This window comes from Saccopteryx bilineata, chromosome 2 (assembly GCF_036850765.1).
Source record: "Saccopteryx bilineata isolate mSacBil1 chromosome 2, mSacBil1_pri_phased_curated, whole genome shotgun sequence".
NCBI lineage: Eukaryota > Metazoa > Chordata > Mammalia > Chiroptera > Emballonuridae > Saccopteryx > Saccopteryx bilineata.
The window spans coordinates 277,912,191-277,929,134 of NC_089491.1; the positions used below are offsets into that span (position 1 = coordinate 277,912,191).

Here is a 16,944-nt window from a genome sequence, read left to right on the forward strand (position 1 = left end):
GGAGAAGCTGAATAACTGTTCCTTTCGATTCCTGTTGCTTTTCATACAACTCTCGGGGATTTATTTTTCTGGGGGCAATGGGAACTCTATCCCACATACACATGTGTCCTCCCAGCCCTCTGGTCTCAGAGAAGAGAAGGATGGGAGACCTTGCAGGGGGTACCCTGGCTCTGGTGACAGTGGACAAGGCCAGTCACATGTTACACTGAGCCAGGGTCTGGCTGTCACATGAGGGTTGCCGGTGTCCCTGCTGGAGGATGAATGTCCCAGTGTTGTTACTAGGGAACCCCGGCAGAGACGTGACACGTGGCGGGTTCTCCCTCCATCCCTCCTTCAAAGGGAGGGGGCTCGTGTCCCTCGAGCAGCAGAAGTAACATAAATACACACACCCCATGCAGCATGGCTTCTGGCCACGTCAGCCTCGGCTGGCCGTGAGAACAGCCCCTGGCTCAGACATGGAGGAGGCTGTCAGACCAGGACACAGGGCAGTGCCGAGACCCCCCCGGCTCAGTCCACAGGTCTCACTTCACGCGTCTCCTTGTGTGCAAATTTGATGGAAATAAAGTATAAATAGGTACCTAAATTTAGCAGGGGTTTCTCTCTCTTTCTTTAAATTTTTTTCTCTCTTTAAATTTTTTAATTGCAGTTTACTTCAATATTATTTTGCGTTGGTTTCAGATTACAGCATAGCAATTAGACACTGATACAATTTATTTATTTAAAGACTTTATTCATTTTAGAGAGGGTGGAGAGAGAAAGAAAGGGAGAGAGAGAGAGAGAAGTAGGGGAGGAGCAAGAAGCATCAACTTGACCAGACAAGCCCAGGGTTTCAAACCGGCGACCTCAGCGTTCCAAGTCAATGCTTTAACCACTGCGCCACCACAGGTCAGGCTGACACTGATATAATTTATGAAGTGATCCCTCCTTGGGGAGTCTGGCCCCTGCCAGCCCCACCCATAGTTATTACAACCTTACTGACTCTGTCCCTGGGCTGGATTCACACCCCTGCGACCGTCCCGCAGCTGCCAGTCTGCACTTCTCACTCCCTTTACCTTTTGCCCTGGACCTGGTGAAGGTTTGGTGACAGGTTGGGTTGTTGGAGGCATTGGGTGGGGGAGGCTGGCTTGTTGGGGGCGACTCACTGAGCAGTGATGACGTTCAGTCGGAAGGGAGTCAGGACAGGTTCCGGCCAGCTCGGGGATGGGTCCACGTGGTGACGGGTCAGAGCTGCTGTCCACAGCTGGGTGCGTCTACCGACAATTCCTTAATCAAGCGTATTTGATACTATGGAACCATTATAAAGAAACCTTCTATTGGGTGGATAAGAATAGGTAAGCATACAACAGATTATAGAAAGCTTTTCATAGAAAACAGTAAAATGTTGCAAAGTTCTGCTCCTGAAGGGGTCATCAGAATCAAATATTCGGTAATATGCGTCCACGTGGAACGCAGTTCTGGGCCAAGGCAGGACGGTTGAATCAGTGCTGGAAATATATATATTGAGTTTTGCATAATTGTTTAGCCGCCGTGATAATCAGCTTTTACAAAACCTGGTGCAGAAGCGGCGGGAACTCTCCCGTGAACGTGCCGTCAACTCTGGGGTCCTCTGTCCTTTTTCCTTCTGCCCTTGGCCCTGCAGCATGACTGAAGGGCTGGGCCAGCTGACCGACGGGGTGTCGGGCCTTGATGACTTCACCCAGACCCATGAGTACCACGTGTGGCCCGGCTATGACTACGTGGGCTGGAGGAATGAGAGCGTGGCCAACGGCTACGTCGAGATCGTGTTTGAGTTCGACCGTGTCAGGAATTTCACCACCATGAAGGTCAGTGGGGCCCGGCATGTGGGGTGCTCGTCCAGCTCTGGGGCGGGGCCTGTAGGATGGACTCCTGACCACACGCCTTGCCCCACTGCCCATTTTCTCACTGGTGACCAAGGCGGCCAGACGGGGCCACTGTCCTGCATGTTCTGTGGCTCTGACCCCGGAGCTGATGCATCCATTGGGCACAGTGGGCAGTCTCCAGGGTCCACCATGCTTTTAGGCCCATGAAAATGTCTTACTTTCTCTAAATATCAGGAGGGGAAAAAAACTAGGGCCAAAAATCATTCTCACCTCTGAAGTGCACAGTTTTAAAATATCATTTTAGTCTATACTGCTCACAAAAATGAGGAGATCAGGGACCGTGCAGATGCTCCAGTCCTTTCAGCCTTTTGTAGAGTGCATTTTCACCTACGAAAGAAAAGTTGGTTTTGCATCTCATTTGCATAATTGAACAACTTTCTTTGACTTGTCGTTTGCTTTTCTGATATTCTTGTTTAATAAAAAAAATCAAATGCTTTTTTAAATTTTTATCACTTCCTATTCATTTCAAAATATCCCCTCATTTTTGTGAGCAGTCTATTTTTAAGGAGGGAGGGGCCACACTGTGGGAGTGATTCCCCAGCCCGGTTGTCCCCAGGGAGAAACCTGCGCCCCTACCCTGTAGTGACTGTGGCTCTGACACCTCTCATCTCTGTGGGGGGGGGCTTTGTCCTTTGAACCACCTCTCCCACCCCCCAGTGCCCAGAAGTCATGCTAGAGGACCCCACGTTCCTGTGTCCCTGCAGTTTTCACCTGTTGTCACTCACCTGCACGAACTGGTGCTCCTCCTAGACCTCTGGCTCCTCAGAGGTGGGGCGTCTGCCGCCCGACCTTTGTCCCTGGAGCTGAGGACAGGCTGGCTCGATACATGTTGGTGAACGACCAAATCAGAGCACCCCTGTCATCTCCTCTCGTCGTTTGTGGGTATAAATGTCTCCACTACCTTGACTACAAGGAGGGGGTCTGATGGGCAGGACTAGGGTCCCGGCTCATAGCATTTTTTTTTCTGAAGTAAGAAGCGAGGAGGCAGAGAGACAGACTCCCGCATGTGCCTAACTGGGATCCACCTGGCATGCCCACCAGGGGGCGATGCTCTGCCCATCTGGGGCATTGCTCTGTTGCAACTGGAGCCATTCTAGCATCTGAGGTGGAGGCCATGGAGCCGTCCTCAGCGCTGGGGCCAACTTTGCTCCAGTGGAGCCTTGGCTGCAGGAGGGGAAGAGAGAGACAGAGAGGAAGGAGAGGGGGAGGGGTGGAGAAGCAGATGGGCACTTCTCCTGTGTGCCCTGGCCAGGAATTGAACCCAGGACTTTCACACGCCAGGCTGATGCTCTACCACTGAGCCAATCAGCCAGGGCCAGCATTTTCTTTGCTGTAAACAGAAAGTTGGCAGGAGAGGTGGCCCGCTGGGAGGAGTGGTGTCCCCTGCTGGCCAGTATCAGGGCTCTGGAACCCCTGATGGGAGGGCTTGGTCCTTCTCTGTGGGGACTCAGTGACTCCTCCGCCCAGTCAGAGGAGATGGTTCCCCGAGGGGTGGCCATGAGGCCTGGAACGTAAATGAGCGGCCCATTTTTGTGCGAGGCGAGAGTGCCCACATGGGTGGCCATTGCGCTCACGGCCCGGCTTTGGTCAGGTGCACTGCAACAACATGTTCGAGAAGGGCGTGAAGATCTTCAAGGAGGTGCAGTGCTACTTCCGCTCGGAGGCCAGCGAGTGGGAGCCCAACGGCGTGACCTTCCCTCTGGTGCTGGACGACGTCAACCCCAGCGCCCGCTTCGTCACCGTGCCCCTGCAGCACCGCATGGCCAGCGCCGTCAAGTGCCAGTACCACTTCGCCGACACCTGGATGATGTTCAGCGAGATCACCTTCCAGTCAGGTGGGACTTGGGCCCGGAGGGGGTGGGCGCCCCGCTCCGGCCGGCCGGTGGCTTCTCGGGGGGGACGTGTGAGGCTGTCCCTGTGGAAAGGCTGGGTTGGGGCCCGAGGGGACAGGACATGGGCTTGAAAAAGGAAGGATTGGGAAATGAGACTACGATGTGTTAGAAACTTTATATAATATAAATTAAACCAGTTGAGGGGACGCCTGCCTTGCTACTGCTGAAATATTTAAATGAAAATTTCTAAAAATACACAAAGTAAGGAGACCAGAGAATCCATCTGTCCCTCAGCTTTGTTAATCATCATGCCCGTTTGTCTGAGTCTCACATTTGCTGTTGTATGTTTTTGTTTTCTTTCTTCTTTTCCAAGTGAGAGGAGGGGAGATAGACAGACTCTTGCATGCACCCCAACTGGGATCCACCTGGAAGCCCCTTATGGGCTGTGCTGCTCTGCCTGTCTGGGACCATGCTCACAACCAAGCTATTTTTAGTACCTGAGACAGAGGTTCCATGGAACCATCCTCAGTGCCTGGGGCCCATGTGCTCAAACCAATCAAACCATGGCCGTGGGGGAGGGGAGAAGAGAGCAGGGGGAGGGGGAGAAGCAGATGGTCACTTCTCCGGTGTGTCCTGACTGGGAATCGAACCTGGGACATCCACATGCTGGGCTGACACTCTACCACTGAGCCAACTGACCAGGGCTGCTCTTGTGTTTTAAGGCAAATCTAAGACATAGTTTCATTCAATTGCTAAAAGTGTTAGAATACCTCTGAGAAAATAGCACTATCTTTATATGCATGATGCCCTTATAGCAACTAGCAGCATTTACCAGTAAACACAGTATTTTCCGCTTGTCACCTAGTGGCCTGTCCACATGCTGCCCCTGATTGTCTGGTGATGTCCACTGCAGGTGGCTGGACTGAATAGGATCCAAATAAGCCTCTCTTGGGCTATTTCCTTTATTATATTCCTAAATATCTCTTCTAATCTGAAACAGTCCTCTTAATTTTATTTATTTTTTATTGATTGATTTGAAAGACAGAGAGAGAGAGAGAGAGAGAGAGAGATTGATCTGTTGTTCCACTCACTTATGCATTCACTGGTTGATTTTTGTATGTGCTCTGACTGGGAATTGAACCCACAACCTTGGGGTATACAGATTGTTTTTGCCTTCTGGGGGTCTCTTGAGCTCCAAAGTCTATGACATGATAATATTAGAAACATTAGGATTTGGGAGGAGGAGAGAAATGTCTGAGAGAATGGAAATGCATATTCTAGCTCTCAACCTCCTCGAGCAGACAGACCCGAGGAGAATGTCAGTTGCCCACACCAGCCTGGTGAATACTTTGGGGTCCAGTCTCAGAAGCCACAGCCTCACAGAGAGGAAGGACGCTATAGCACCAGTCACCTGTCTCTATGGGTGGAGGCTCAGTTTGCCAACGAAAGAGCCAGGGGAAGGGGTCCTTGTGAAAGCCCTGTAATCAACCTAATTTCCTGGGAGGAAGGAGCCTCTTGCTGGGGTCCGCTCACACCCCGGGTATCCACCTTGAGAGGGCTTGCTTGGGTCTCCCTTCCCGTGCCTGCTTTAAGATGCCATGTGATCATGGCCCCCCCACCCCACTGTTTCCTAAACTGTCTGGTATCTGGGCACCTAGGAGATCCCCATATAAACAAACATTTTACTAAAGAAAAGTCGTGCTTAACAAACAGACAAACAGTGATATTTTTGTTGAGTGCAGTGTGCACGATTTCACGGTTGAGAAAGGCGGGTGGCAGCCCGCGGGATGGATGCCCCAGTGTGCGAGGTCACTCGCTGCTGCCTTGCCCGCTGCTCTGACCCCACCCTGTTTGTCACAGATGCTGCCATGTACAACAACTCTGGAGCCCCGCCCACTTCGCCCATGGCGCTCCCCACCTACGGTGCGTGTGAGTCCTCCTTACCGAAGCCAGGTGGCAGGGACGCCCACCCGCCCGCCGGAGGGTGGAGCAGGGTGGAGACTTGTGTTGGCCTGGCACTCTGTGTAGGAGACTTGGTGCCAGGCGGTTTTGGAAAGACAGGCAGCTCAGCTCCAGAGCTAGGGGCCCAAACTCATTCTCTTCTCTGCTGGCTCACGTGGGTCTGCAGCTGAAGCAGAGCCCGGAATGGTTCTAGTTGTTTCATGAGAGTTTGGGACACAAGGGGCCCAGACAGGGAGAGGGCTGTTTCTACCTCAGACCCCTGGTGGGGATCTCCGTGGGTAGATAGGGGAACTCCATGGACACAAAAATGCCAGTCTTTCTGGCCTGAGATAACCACACAGAAGTGTGCCCATTACTTCCGACCCTCATTGGCCCCAGAAGCCGGGCCCCTGGGAATGTGCCATCCCCAGTCTCCAAGGAGAACCCCTCAGCTGCCCATCAAGTCTCAGAGAACGCAGAGCGGGACCGCTCACCTGGTTCTCGTGAGGTGTATGCTGAGCAGCCTGTAGACCAGGGGCCCGTGGTGATAAAGGAACAAAATTCTGGGAAGAAGGAAAAAGCTGTCCATGATCCAGTCTGGCAGGGAGGAGGGGGGGAGGAGTCTGCTCCCCCCCTCCCGCCGGGAGGAGGGCTGGGGGGCACAGGAGCAGAGGAGCAGGACCTGGAAGCGGTACTGGGAGGGGTTATCCTGAAGACCAGGTTCTGCCTCCTGTCCCTGGTCCAGTCCCCCTGCTTTCCCTGGTCCCCTGAGACGATGGCCTTTCCTGTCTTCCTCTGCCTGGCCACAGACCCCATGCTCAAGGTGGACGACAGCAACACCCGGATCCTGATCGGCTGCCTGGTGGCCATCATTTTCATCCTCCTGGCCATCATCGTCATCATCCTCTGGAGGCAGTTCTGGCAGAAGATGCTGGAGAAGGTGAGGCTGGGTGACCGCTGCACCTCCTTCAGGGTGGCAGCGGCCACACCATGAGGACTTGCGGGCGGCAGGTGCTCAGCGGGGCACGAGGAGCACAGCGGGGGAGGGGGGAGGCTTGTGGCTAACGGAATTGGGAAAGCATGGCCACATCCACGTTCTCATTCCAGAACGGAGGCTCCGGAACCTTCCTGGGAGACTCCCCCCAATGTGTTAACTTTCAACTTGGGTACCAGCCTTGGAGGCTGCTTCCGGGGTTGGGGAGCGGGGCAGAGAGGGCATTTAAAAATAATTTGACCAGTGATTCTGAAAGACAACCTGTACCTTCCTAAACTTTCTGACAGTCCTGGTCTTTCTTATCTTGGCTGTTTGCTTGTTTGTTTTGGTGTGTGTGTGTGTGTGTGTGTGTGTGTGTAAAAACATCACACTAACATCCAAGCCAAATTTCTCACAATTCTATCCTTATTTCTTTATCTACTTGATTGTCCACCCCTCTGAGTCCCTCCTTGGAGATTTTATTTTTGTCCCGGCCAAATTATCTGGATAGTTTTTATTACATTTGCCTAACACGTCACCATCTACAAGGACGTCCACGTGTGTTGTGTTACGGGGACCTCACCAAATGGTGGTGAGCGAGGCAGCGTGGTTCTGCCTGATCATCTTTCTAAAGAGAACACATGGCGTGCTCAACGTCACGTGGGCCACACCCCGCCTCCTAGGCTCTCTCTAGCCGTCGGTCTTGACATAGGTTGACTTCTTCCAAAATGAATATGTTTCACCAATGGTGGGATATCTACGACTTTCCTGGTTTCTTGGGCCAGAAGACAACTTTCTAGACGCTATTGCTAAGTGTCTGATGCTCGTGGGGTCTTTTGAGGATCGAGTGTTTCGACCCTGGGCCATGGACGCTGTCCTTGGTCAGCAAGCTCACGTGGGTGTAGACTGTGGGTGTAGATAGAAGGGAAGGGCTCAGGTGAGAGAGAGGAGGAGCAGGACCCCGAGGAGGAGCCGGCACTTCCTTCTGACCCGCTCCACCATCGGTTTCTGAGAGGACTAGGGTTCATGTCACAGACAAGAGGGTCTCCTTGCTTCCCATATGTGCCTCTGTCACCAGTCCAAGAGCACATCCCCTCGACAAGTAGTGACTGCAGACCGAGAGGAAGTATCACAGTGAGCGTGCCCATTGGCACGATGCTGGGACGCAGGGCATATGATGTCCAGGGTGGGCAGCAAGGGGAGGTGGTCGAGGTGGTGCTGGTGGACTGAGGTCCTCTGGACGGCTCAACGCGGCTGCGTGTCCTGATCCAACAGCCCGCCAGGACTGCGGTGGAGGGTCCATGTTCTGCTCCAGGCTCTTTCTCTCTGTACTTGAGCCACACCTGCCACGCCCATGGGTCTTCCTCCTGGGAAGTATTCCTGGGCCGGGAGAGAAATGTCTGATGGGAGATGCTCCAGATACACAGGAGAGAGGAATTTTGCCCTTGTCTGTTTAACTTGGTCCTTCCAACAATTCCTTCTACCCTGTGCGTCCTGAGCAAGACAGTTGGAGAGGCTCTGGAATGGCCCAGGAATCCTCCCTGCGGACGGAATTCTTTGCAGAAACACTTGCACATACAGCTCTCCGTTCCCAGAAATGTCACTCACGTAGCTTCTGGGGGCAACATCGCTGTAGGGACCCCTCCGATGGTGTGCTCTCGGCCTCCTTTTCTGAGAGAGTCCAGTGTAGGGTAGACAGTGAGTCTCGACCATGTGTGCTGGGCTCCAGCTCCTGGTGGGGATCTTTCCACAACAGGGACCTTTCTGTCTGGGGGGTGCCATGGGCAGCCAGGTTTCTCACCGAGTGTGGAGTGACCACCCAAACAGTCATGTACATTTGAGGTCTGGCTGGCGTGTCTTTGAAGGACTAGGCAGGCCACGTTGGATAGACCAATGGTTAGTATATTCTCATGTTTGGTGGGAGTCACCTGGGCACCCCCAGACACCCAGGGCTCTCCTCCACCATCTTAGTGAAACTCTGGGGCTGGGGTGAGGAGTAAGGTTATTGAGAAAAGTTCAGTTATTGATTTTTTTTTTTTCCCCAGAGAGAGAGAAAAGGGGGTGGGGAGAGTAGGAAGCATCAACTCATAGCAGTTGCTTCTCATGTGTGCCTTGGCCGGGTAAGCCAGGGGTTTCAAGCTATCGACCTCCGCATTCCAGGCTGACAATCTATCCACTGGGCCAGCACAGGTTGGGGGGGGAATGTTCACTGTTAAATAGAACGTGGCAAAAACTTGCAGACTGAGATGCTGGGTCGGTGCTGGTGGGTTCTCACAGTGTCGAGTGAGTAACGCTTGTAAGGGCTCTGGCAAACAGGCTCGCAGCTCAGAAACCAGGTCACGTTCTGCCGTGAAGAAGAGTGTTGGGGGGTCTTCTACAACAGGGACACCCCTGCTCGTGTGGGGCGTCTGGCCTCGGAGAGCCTTGGCCCCTGGGTGGGGAGCGGGGCAGGAGGAGACGGAAGGTCCCTGTGCCGCCCCTCCAGGCTTCCCGGAGGATGCTGGATGACGAAATGACTGTCAGCTTGTCCCTGCCCAGTGAGTCCAGCATGTTCAACAACAACCGCTCCTCGTCGCCCAGTGAGCAGGAGTCCAACTCCACCTACGACCGCATCTTCCCCCTCCGCCCCGACTACCAGGAGCCGTCTAGACTGATCCGCAAACTCCCAGAGTTCGCCCCTGGGGAGGAGGAGCCAGGTGAGGACCAGACCGCGGGCAGCACGAAGGGGGCGCCTGGTCAGAGAGTGGGGGGTGTTCACCCAGCCTGGCGCTAGCCAAGACAGAAGCCCACGATCTCCCTCCGCGTCTGGACTCTGCTGCTCTCCGCAGAGCAGCTATCTGCAGAGACCCCCACCCACTACAGTGTTTACACCAGGAGACCCCAAACAGCCCACCTTGTCCAACCTCCTAGTTTACAAAGGAGGAGAGTGCCCATCACCCAACACCATCCCGGGTAAGGTCAGTACCAGGATTTCCCCTGGCGGAGAGCAACCCCTGATGTGGACATGCCCGCACACCAGACATCACTGTTACCTCGTGTGAGCCGAATCCTCTTTGGCGGAGATTTGTTGGGCTTACATAAGAAGTGATTATGAGAAGAGCTATGTTGTGGTTTGTCTCAGTAAAAGCATCGCTTCCTAACACAGTGCTAGCTGATTCGCATCCTAGCGTTAAAAAAAAAAATACTGTTATGGAGTGAGGTCAGGAGGGACGCTGTGGTCATTGCTGAGGCTCAGACCAGCCTTTCTGTAAGGTCACAGTCTGGGAGCGGCTCCCGTCAGTGGAAGGGACGGGTGTGCTGGAGAGAGCGAGTGGACAGGCATGCAGACAGACCACCTGTGATCAGAGGCTGCCAGCGGTCGTTCTGAGGAAGGGAAGGAAGCCCCCCACCCCCCACCCCCCGGGAGGCACAGGCACTGGAGGGGCCCGTCGGACTCAGAAGTTTACAGACAGTGACAACAGAGGGTCTAAAGGGAATTATTTCCTAGACCGGAGTAACTTACCTATTTTCTGACGTCTAAAACACCCTTCTCATATTTTAATGTTTTTCTTTTAAGTTAGGAAATGTCTTCAACTAGATCATATCAATCAAACAGAAAGTGTTTAAATACCGAAAACAAGTTCTTAAATCAGTGATAGTGTCTCACACGGAAAAAAATTTTAATACTCCCGCCCTGCATGTCCAAACATCTCTGTAACCCAAGGATTCTGCTCGTGTCCTGTCATCCGAGAAAGAACAAGACAGAAATGGTGGCCTCCTTGCTGAGGCCAGGGGGAGGAGTCTCCGAGCACCCAAGCAGGAGCGTGTTGGAGCAGGTGGCCTGGGGACACCTCCAGCCTCTGTCTGCCGGGTTTCCCTCCCTGCACAGCTGTTCAGAGCCATCCCCTGAGAGAGACTTCCGCCCTTGTCTTCCAGGCTGCAGCAGCCATGTGAAGCCAGCCCCTTCCAGCGGGCCAGACGGGGTGCCCCACTATGCAGAGGCAGACATCGTGAACCTCCAGGGTGTGACTGGGGGCAACACCTACTCCGTGCCTGCTGTCACCATGGACCTGCTTTCGGGGAAGGATGTGGCCGTGGAGGAGTTCCCTAGGAAACTCCTCACATTCAAGGAGAAGCTGGGAGAAGGCCAGTTTGGGGAGGTGAGTTGACCGAGTAGAGCGTCCAGGCTTTGGTTGAATAAAAGTTGCCGGAAGAACCCTGGCTGGTTGGCTCAGCAGTAGAGTGTCGGCCCAGTGTGTGGAAGTCCCGGGTTCAATTCCTGGCCAGGACACACAGGAGAAGTACTCATCTGCTTCTCCACCTTTCCCCCTCTCCTTTTTCTCTGTCTCTCTTTTCCCCTCCTGCAGCCAAGGCTCCATTGGAGCAAAGTTGGCCCAGGCACTGAGGATGGCTCCATGGCCTCTGCCTCAGGCACTAGAATGGCTCTGGTCGCAGCAGAGCAACACCCCAGATGGGCAGAGCATCGCCCCCTGGTGGGCATGCCAGATGGATCTCAGTCAGGCGCATGTGGGAATCTGTCTCTCTGCCTCCCAATTTCTCACTTAAGAAAAAAAAAGATAAAAAGTGCTCGGAGGAGCAGGGTCCCTTCCAAAGTGGATGGGCCTGCAGTGGTCTCCTCCACATGTTGCCAAACTCTGGCGGGGTTCCTGGGCATTCTGACTTGTGCATGGGAGTTTTTGAAGCCCGTGAGTCCCTAGACGTCCCGGACCTCCTGAGGAGCATTCCATATTTTCACATTTTTTTACAATGGGTTACAGAGGGTGGGACCCGTTTGATGTGATCATCTTTTATAAGCTGTCCAGGGATGCCCCGCTGCTTGACAGACACTTTGTTTTCCTCCCTTTTAATGGGAGTTACATGTAGAACGGTTGAAAACAACCTCGCCCAGCCGTTGGTCCCAGAATCAGCGGCTCAGGACTGAATCACCGCCTGAGACGAGGAGGAGCGGTCCCCTCGGTGGCCTCAGAGCCAGGCCTGTCTGTCCTATGCAGCCCTTCCCTATTACGTCAGTCAGTCACCGAGCCTCCTGAGAGCTCAGACTGGGGCGGGGAGGCTGCCGTGGGGGGTTTTCCACCCCGCGGTCTACACGGCGGCCGTAACACTTGGTTCAACAGGACTGTGTTGTTGGTTTTCAGGTGGACTGCATGCTTCTCTCCTGGGTAGGTTTGGTATTGCTGGGGCAGGGGGCTGGGGGGGGGCAAGTGTCTGTGGCATGTGTCCATGGTGTTCTATGTCCTCGGTCTGTTAAAGGTGCCAGTGCTGGCTCATTGTATTGTCACAGGGCATAGATGCTACTTGTCATACTAACCTCGTACTGAAGAATTATCTTAGAGAGGAAATTACTGTCTTTCCCCATATATGAGACGCACTCTTTTTCAAAAAACTTGGGGTCTAAAACCTGAGTAGTCTCATACAGTGGTTGTGGCATTTCAAATGCCATAGATGGAACTGAGGACGAGGCAATCTATGAAGACAGTGATTCGTCATCAGAACAGATGAGGATAAGCTCATGGATGGGAGTTTTGACAGTGAGGAGTTGTATGAATTTTATGATGAATAAAACTTGAGTTTGATAACTTTATGTAATTTTTTTTTTCTTCAAATTTTGGGCCCTAAAATTAAGGTGCATCTTCTACGTGGGAGCGTCTTATACATGGGGAAATACGGCACCTTGGGTTTTGTATGATGGAGGGAAGGTCATGCGTTTATCCCCAAGCACAGTGTAGAGTGCTCTGTGTGGTGATAAGATACTCTGTTGCAAATTCATTCATTCTACCTAGTTCACATTCTGAGCATTGTTTTCATCTGTTATCTGAATCAGAAATGTGTCACACGTGTCTCCCGTGGGTCTCCGATTGTCTGGCCCCGAGGGGTAGGTGTCAGACACCCCCCTGCCCCGCCCCCCGAGGTGCCCATGGGGGTGACGGTGGCGCTGAGACACAGGCCTCTCATCCAGGTCCACCTCTGTGAAGTGGAGGGAATGGAGAAGTTCAAAGACAAAGACTTTGCGCCCGACGCCAGCGCCAGCCAGCCAGTCCTGGTGGCCGTGAAGATGTTGCGGGCGGACGCCAACAAGAACGCCAGGTCTGTGGTCCACGCTCGTGTCTTGTATTAGCTATCTTGGACCCTCCGGGAAAAACCTCTCAGCAGAGCTGCTTTTCCTGTGGCGATGGGAAGGTCTGTGAACTGCCTCCTGTTTCCATGGTTACGCTCTATCTCCTGCTGGGGGCCTGACATCCTCACCTCTGTCCTCCATCTCCCGCAAATACCAACGCGTGCGTGTCCCCCACTGGACTGGCCACTCGTTGGCTCCCTGACCGTCGGCCCAGCCCGAACGTCTCGGCGTGCGCGGTCTGAGCGGGCGCTCCATCTGGTCCACTGTCGTCCACAGATGCATCCCCGAGGTTACACACCACTCCTGCTCGGCCTCCTCCACTCTCCTTTCTCTCCATCGCTACTGACTGTCTCATCCTTTCCTTCTCTTCTACGCGCCTTCTCTCCTCTGTCTGGCGGCCCCTACAATGAGAAGCTCCCTCCACTTGGAAAAGTGCCCACGAACCTCAGGGCAGAAGAATCCGCTGGCCTTTAGCGGGTTCCTCAGCTGGGACCCCCGACATCCCCCGTAGGTTGCAGTCTCAGCCACCCAACTGTTCCTGCAGTCTTTCTGTCTGTTGCGGGGACAGTGAGCCCACTGTCACCTGGAGGCGTTTGTTGCCCAGAGCTGAGAGTGTCCCCTGGATGAGGTCCCATCCAGGGGACACATGGGCATCCCTACTTGTGTCGGCTGCTGCTCCGTCTTGCTGAGACTTGAAGTGAGCGATGGTCCCTCACCTGTTCTTTACATAACCGTCGTTCACGGGCTTCCTGAGAAACCTCATGAAACGGCAGGATTAGAGGGTGGTGGGCGAGGAGAAGGGGCCGGGGTGAGAGCCGGAGCGGCTTGGGGGTTCTACCTAGGAGCCCCAATTGTAGGGGTATTAGCATGACTGGCAGGGGACATCCTTGGGTCCCACAGGGATGGGTTATTCCTGATACTAATCTCCGCATGGGACCGGAGACAGGACAGAACCATGGATGTGACAAGTTGTTTCGTTCAGCGGGGTTGGCATCCCGCCCCTGCGTCCACTCCTGCCGAGCCGCCGGGTCTCCTGTGGCTCTGGCGTCTCTCAAGCCATCGAGACCCCTGTTTGGGGTCGATGCCCTTGATGTGGTTTGTGTGTCACAGGGACCTAGTTTTCCTAGGACACTCCCAGGAGACTCGTGACTGAACTGCTGTAGTAATTTGGGGAATGTGGGCTAGTGGTCTCACTGACCCAAACATTGCTACGGGAAAGGTTACAGCTTTGTGGTTCACAAGGGTGGTTGCTACCAAAAACTCAGCTGTTAGCCTTGGCCAAGGGAGTCCTTTTTTAAAAAAAATATTTTTTTTAAATTGCCACCCCACAGTTTGAGCTGCTCTGTGTCGAGTGTTGGGACCGACAGCTGGTAAAGTCTGTACTAAGACAAGTCGGTGTGGGAAAACACAGACTTAGACCTGAGGGTGACCGTCCACTTTATAAAACACCCTTTTGCTTTGTTAACAGAATGGCACAGGGCTTTGTGAAGGGTGACACCCTCGTGCACCTTAGATGTGAGTCTCAGGGCGCAGCTTAGATGTGTATAGGGCGGTTTTGGGCAGCGCGTGTCCAATTCACCCTGCATGTGGCAGGCCTTTTGCTGGGCACAGGGATGCTAGTGTGACTGAGGCATGGTTCTCGTCCTCAGAGGGAGCCCAGTGCAACAGGGGGCCTCGTAGTGTAGATTGAGACAGGCCTGGTAGTGGTGGTGGGGAGGGGGCGGGCAGTCCTCTGTCCCTTCAAAGGTCGTGCGAGGGAACCAGACTTGGTGTGCCGGGAGGACGAGGCTTGGCTCTGCCCACCTTTTTCTCCTGACGCTGACTCTGGCCACCTCTGGGTCTGTCCGTGTGTGTGTCCGTGTGTGTCCTCCAAAGGAATGATTTTCTTAAGGAGATAAAGATCATGTCCCGGCTGAAGGACGCCAACATCATCCGTCTCTTAGCCGTCTGCATCACCGATGACCCTCTCTGCATGATCACCGAGTACATGGAGAACGGGGACCTCAATCAGTTCCTGTCCCGCCACGAGCCCCCCGGAGCCTCCCCCAGCGAGGTGCCCACCGTCAGGTAGATAGCAGGTCCCTGCTCTGCCCACGTTCCTGACACGAACCTGGGTCTGCAGACGCGGAGCAGCGAACCCTGAATCTTGGCCGAGTTCGGGGTGGTGGGGTTAGTGTGCGGGGAGTGGCTGCCCTGGGGGCGGGGAAGACAGAGGTCCCTGAGGGGCAGAGAGCGATGTGGAAGCAGCCATGGCCTGTGCACCTGTTGCGTCCCCCACCCCCAGGCCACAGGTGACCTCCCCCCTCCTGTGTCCTCAGTTACACCAACCTGAAGTTCATGGCCACTCAGATCGCCTCTGGCATGAAGTACCTCTCCTCCCTCAATTTTGTCCACCGAGACCTGGCCACACGGAACTGCCTCGTGGGCAAGAACTACACCATCAAGATCGCCGACTTTGGAATGAGCCGGAACCTGTACAGCGGGGACTACTACCGCATCCAGGGCCGCGCCGTGCTGCCCATCCGCTGGATGTCCTGGGAAAGCATCCTGCTGGTGAGCGCGGGCAGGGGCTCCGGACAGCCCGGCACGCTGTGGGCTCCGACGTCTGCTTTGATGTGGGGCAATCATCTCTGAGGGCTAATTGTTACTTTTATTTTTATTTTTTATTTTTTTTTAATTTTTCTGAAGTGAAAGCGGGGAGGCAGAGAGACTCCCACATGCGCCTGACCGGGATCCACCCAACATGCCCACCAGGGGGTGATGCTCTGCCCATCTGGGGCGTCGCTCTGTTGCTGCCAAGCCATTCTAGTGCCTGAGGCAGAGGCCATGGAGCCGTCCTCTGTGCCTGGGCCAACTTTGCTCCAATGGAGCCTTGGCTGCAGGAAGGGAAGAGAGAGAGAGAAAGAAAGGAGAGGGGGAAGGGTGGAGAAGCAGATGGGCGCTTCTCCTGTGTGCCGGGAATCGAATCCCAGGACTTCCACACGCTGGGCCAATGCACTGCCACAGAGCCAACCCATCAGGGCCACTCATTGTTATTTTTAACACTTGCCTGTTTCTGCTGGTAAACATCAACATGCTCACTATATAAAATTTGGGTGGAAAATACACCCATCACAATGAGGAATTTAGTATTTTATTTTCTTTCCCCTTTCCCACCTCCCAAGTGAGTTTAGGGTATGAAGAAAGTATTTAAAGAAATGTTACCCACATAAAATCATTTTCTTCTGTATTTTACAAACTATTTCTAATTAATTATTGACATTGAATCTCTCTATTTTTATTTTAATGAGGATCACCATTTGCTTTTTACTTTAGTTTCTCATTCTTTGCTTTATAATTTTTACTCAGCGCTTTGTGTTTGGGGCTGCGGGGCTGCGGGGGGGTGGTGGTAAGAGAAACATCTGCTTCCCCCACCCATCTCTCAGGGGGCTGTTCCTTCCCATGGGGCGGGGCTGGGCCAGGGAGGGCCTAGCTCCAGGTGGTGCCCAGGTAACTGCCTCTCTCTCCTGGTCCTTATTCCAACAGGGAAAGTTCACCACAGCCAGTGACGTGTGGGCCTTCGGGGTGACCCTGTGGGAGACTTTCACCTTTTGCCAGGAGCAACCTTACTCCCAGCTCTCTGATGAACAGGTCATCGAGAATACTGGGGAATTCTTCCGAGACCAAGGGAGGCAGGTGAGAGCTGGCGGGGGCGGACAGGTGTGGGCGTGGGTGCTCTTGAAGGGGAGAGGAAGGAAGGCTCTGATGTAGCAGGACGGGATGGGGCTGGAAGGCGGGCCACCTGCTTGATGGCCTGTGTCACTCGTTATCCAGGTACCGAGTAAGACCCAGCCCCCCCTCCCCAAGCATGCACACGTACCCTCTGCTTTTGTGTCAACCCAGCATCAACAGAGGGCATGAGGGCTCATGGAGGCTTCTCTCCAGCTCAGACGTACCCAGAAGTAAAGCCCTGTCTCCTGTTTGACCCGTTTCTAGATCTAAACTATGAGGTTTGTCTTCCTGGTTAGAAATATATACGCTTGAAAGTGAACAAGGGATTAATCAGCCTTCCTTCAACATTGGGTTTGGACTGTCTAGCAGTGTTTCTAGACTCCGACATCCAGAGATGATTAGGCACCCCCTGGACTTCTGGCTCCTGCCAGGCCCCTCTGGGCCTGGTTGCCACGGCCTCTCAGGACTCAG

The 16,944-nt window shown here is 53.9% G+C and overlaps 1 protein-coding gene across 4 annotated transcripts in view; it reads left to right on the forward strand.

The window, feature by feature from the left end:
• Positions 1-16,944, forward strand: part of DDR2 (discoidin domain receptor tyrosine kinase 2) — a 74,605-nt gene that overhangs the window by 48,816 nt on the left and 8,845 nt on the right. For 3 of the 4 annotated variants that reach the window (XM_066261014.1, XM_066261015.1, XM_066261012.1), the window contains exons 7-17: positions 1,640-1,823; positions 3,493-3,736; positions 5,594-5,656; positions 6,484-6,614; positions 9,133-9,343; positions 10,563-10,786; positions 11,783-11,806; positions 12,604-12,731; positions 14,638-14,829; positions 15,081-15,315; positions 16,288-16,437. In XM_066261014.1, coding sequence (XP_066117111.1) covers positions 1,640-1,823; positions 3,493-3,736; positions 5,594-5,656; positions 6,484-6,614; positions 9,133-9,343; positions 10,563-10,786; positions 11,783-11,806; positions 12,604-12,731; positions 14,638-14,829; positions 15,081-15,315; positions 16,288-16,437 — 1,786 coding nt within the window. The remainder of the gene's footprint in view (positions 1-1,639; positions 1,824-3,492; positions 3,737-5,593; positions 5,657-6,483; positions 6,615-9,132; positions 9,344-10,562; positions 10,787-11,782; positions 11,807-12,603; positions 12,732-14,637; positions 14,830-15,080; positions 15,316-16,287; positions 16,438-16,944) is intronic. The other variant, XM_066261013.1, reaches the window with a different exon arrangement.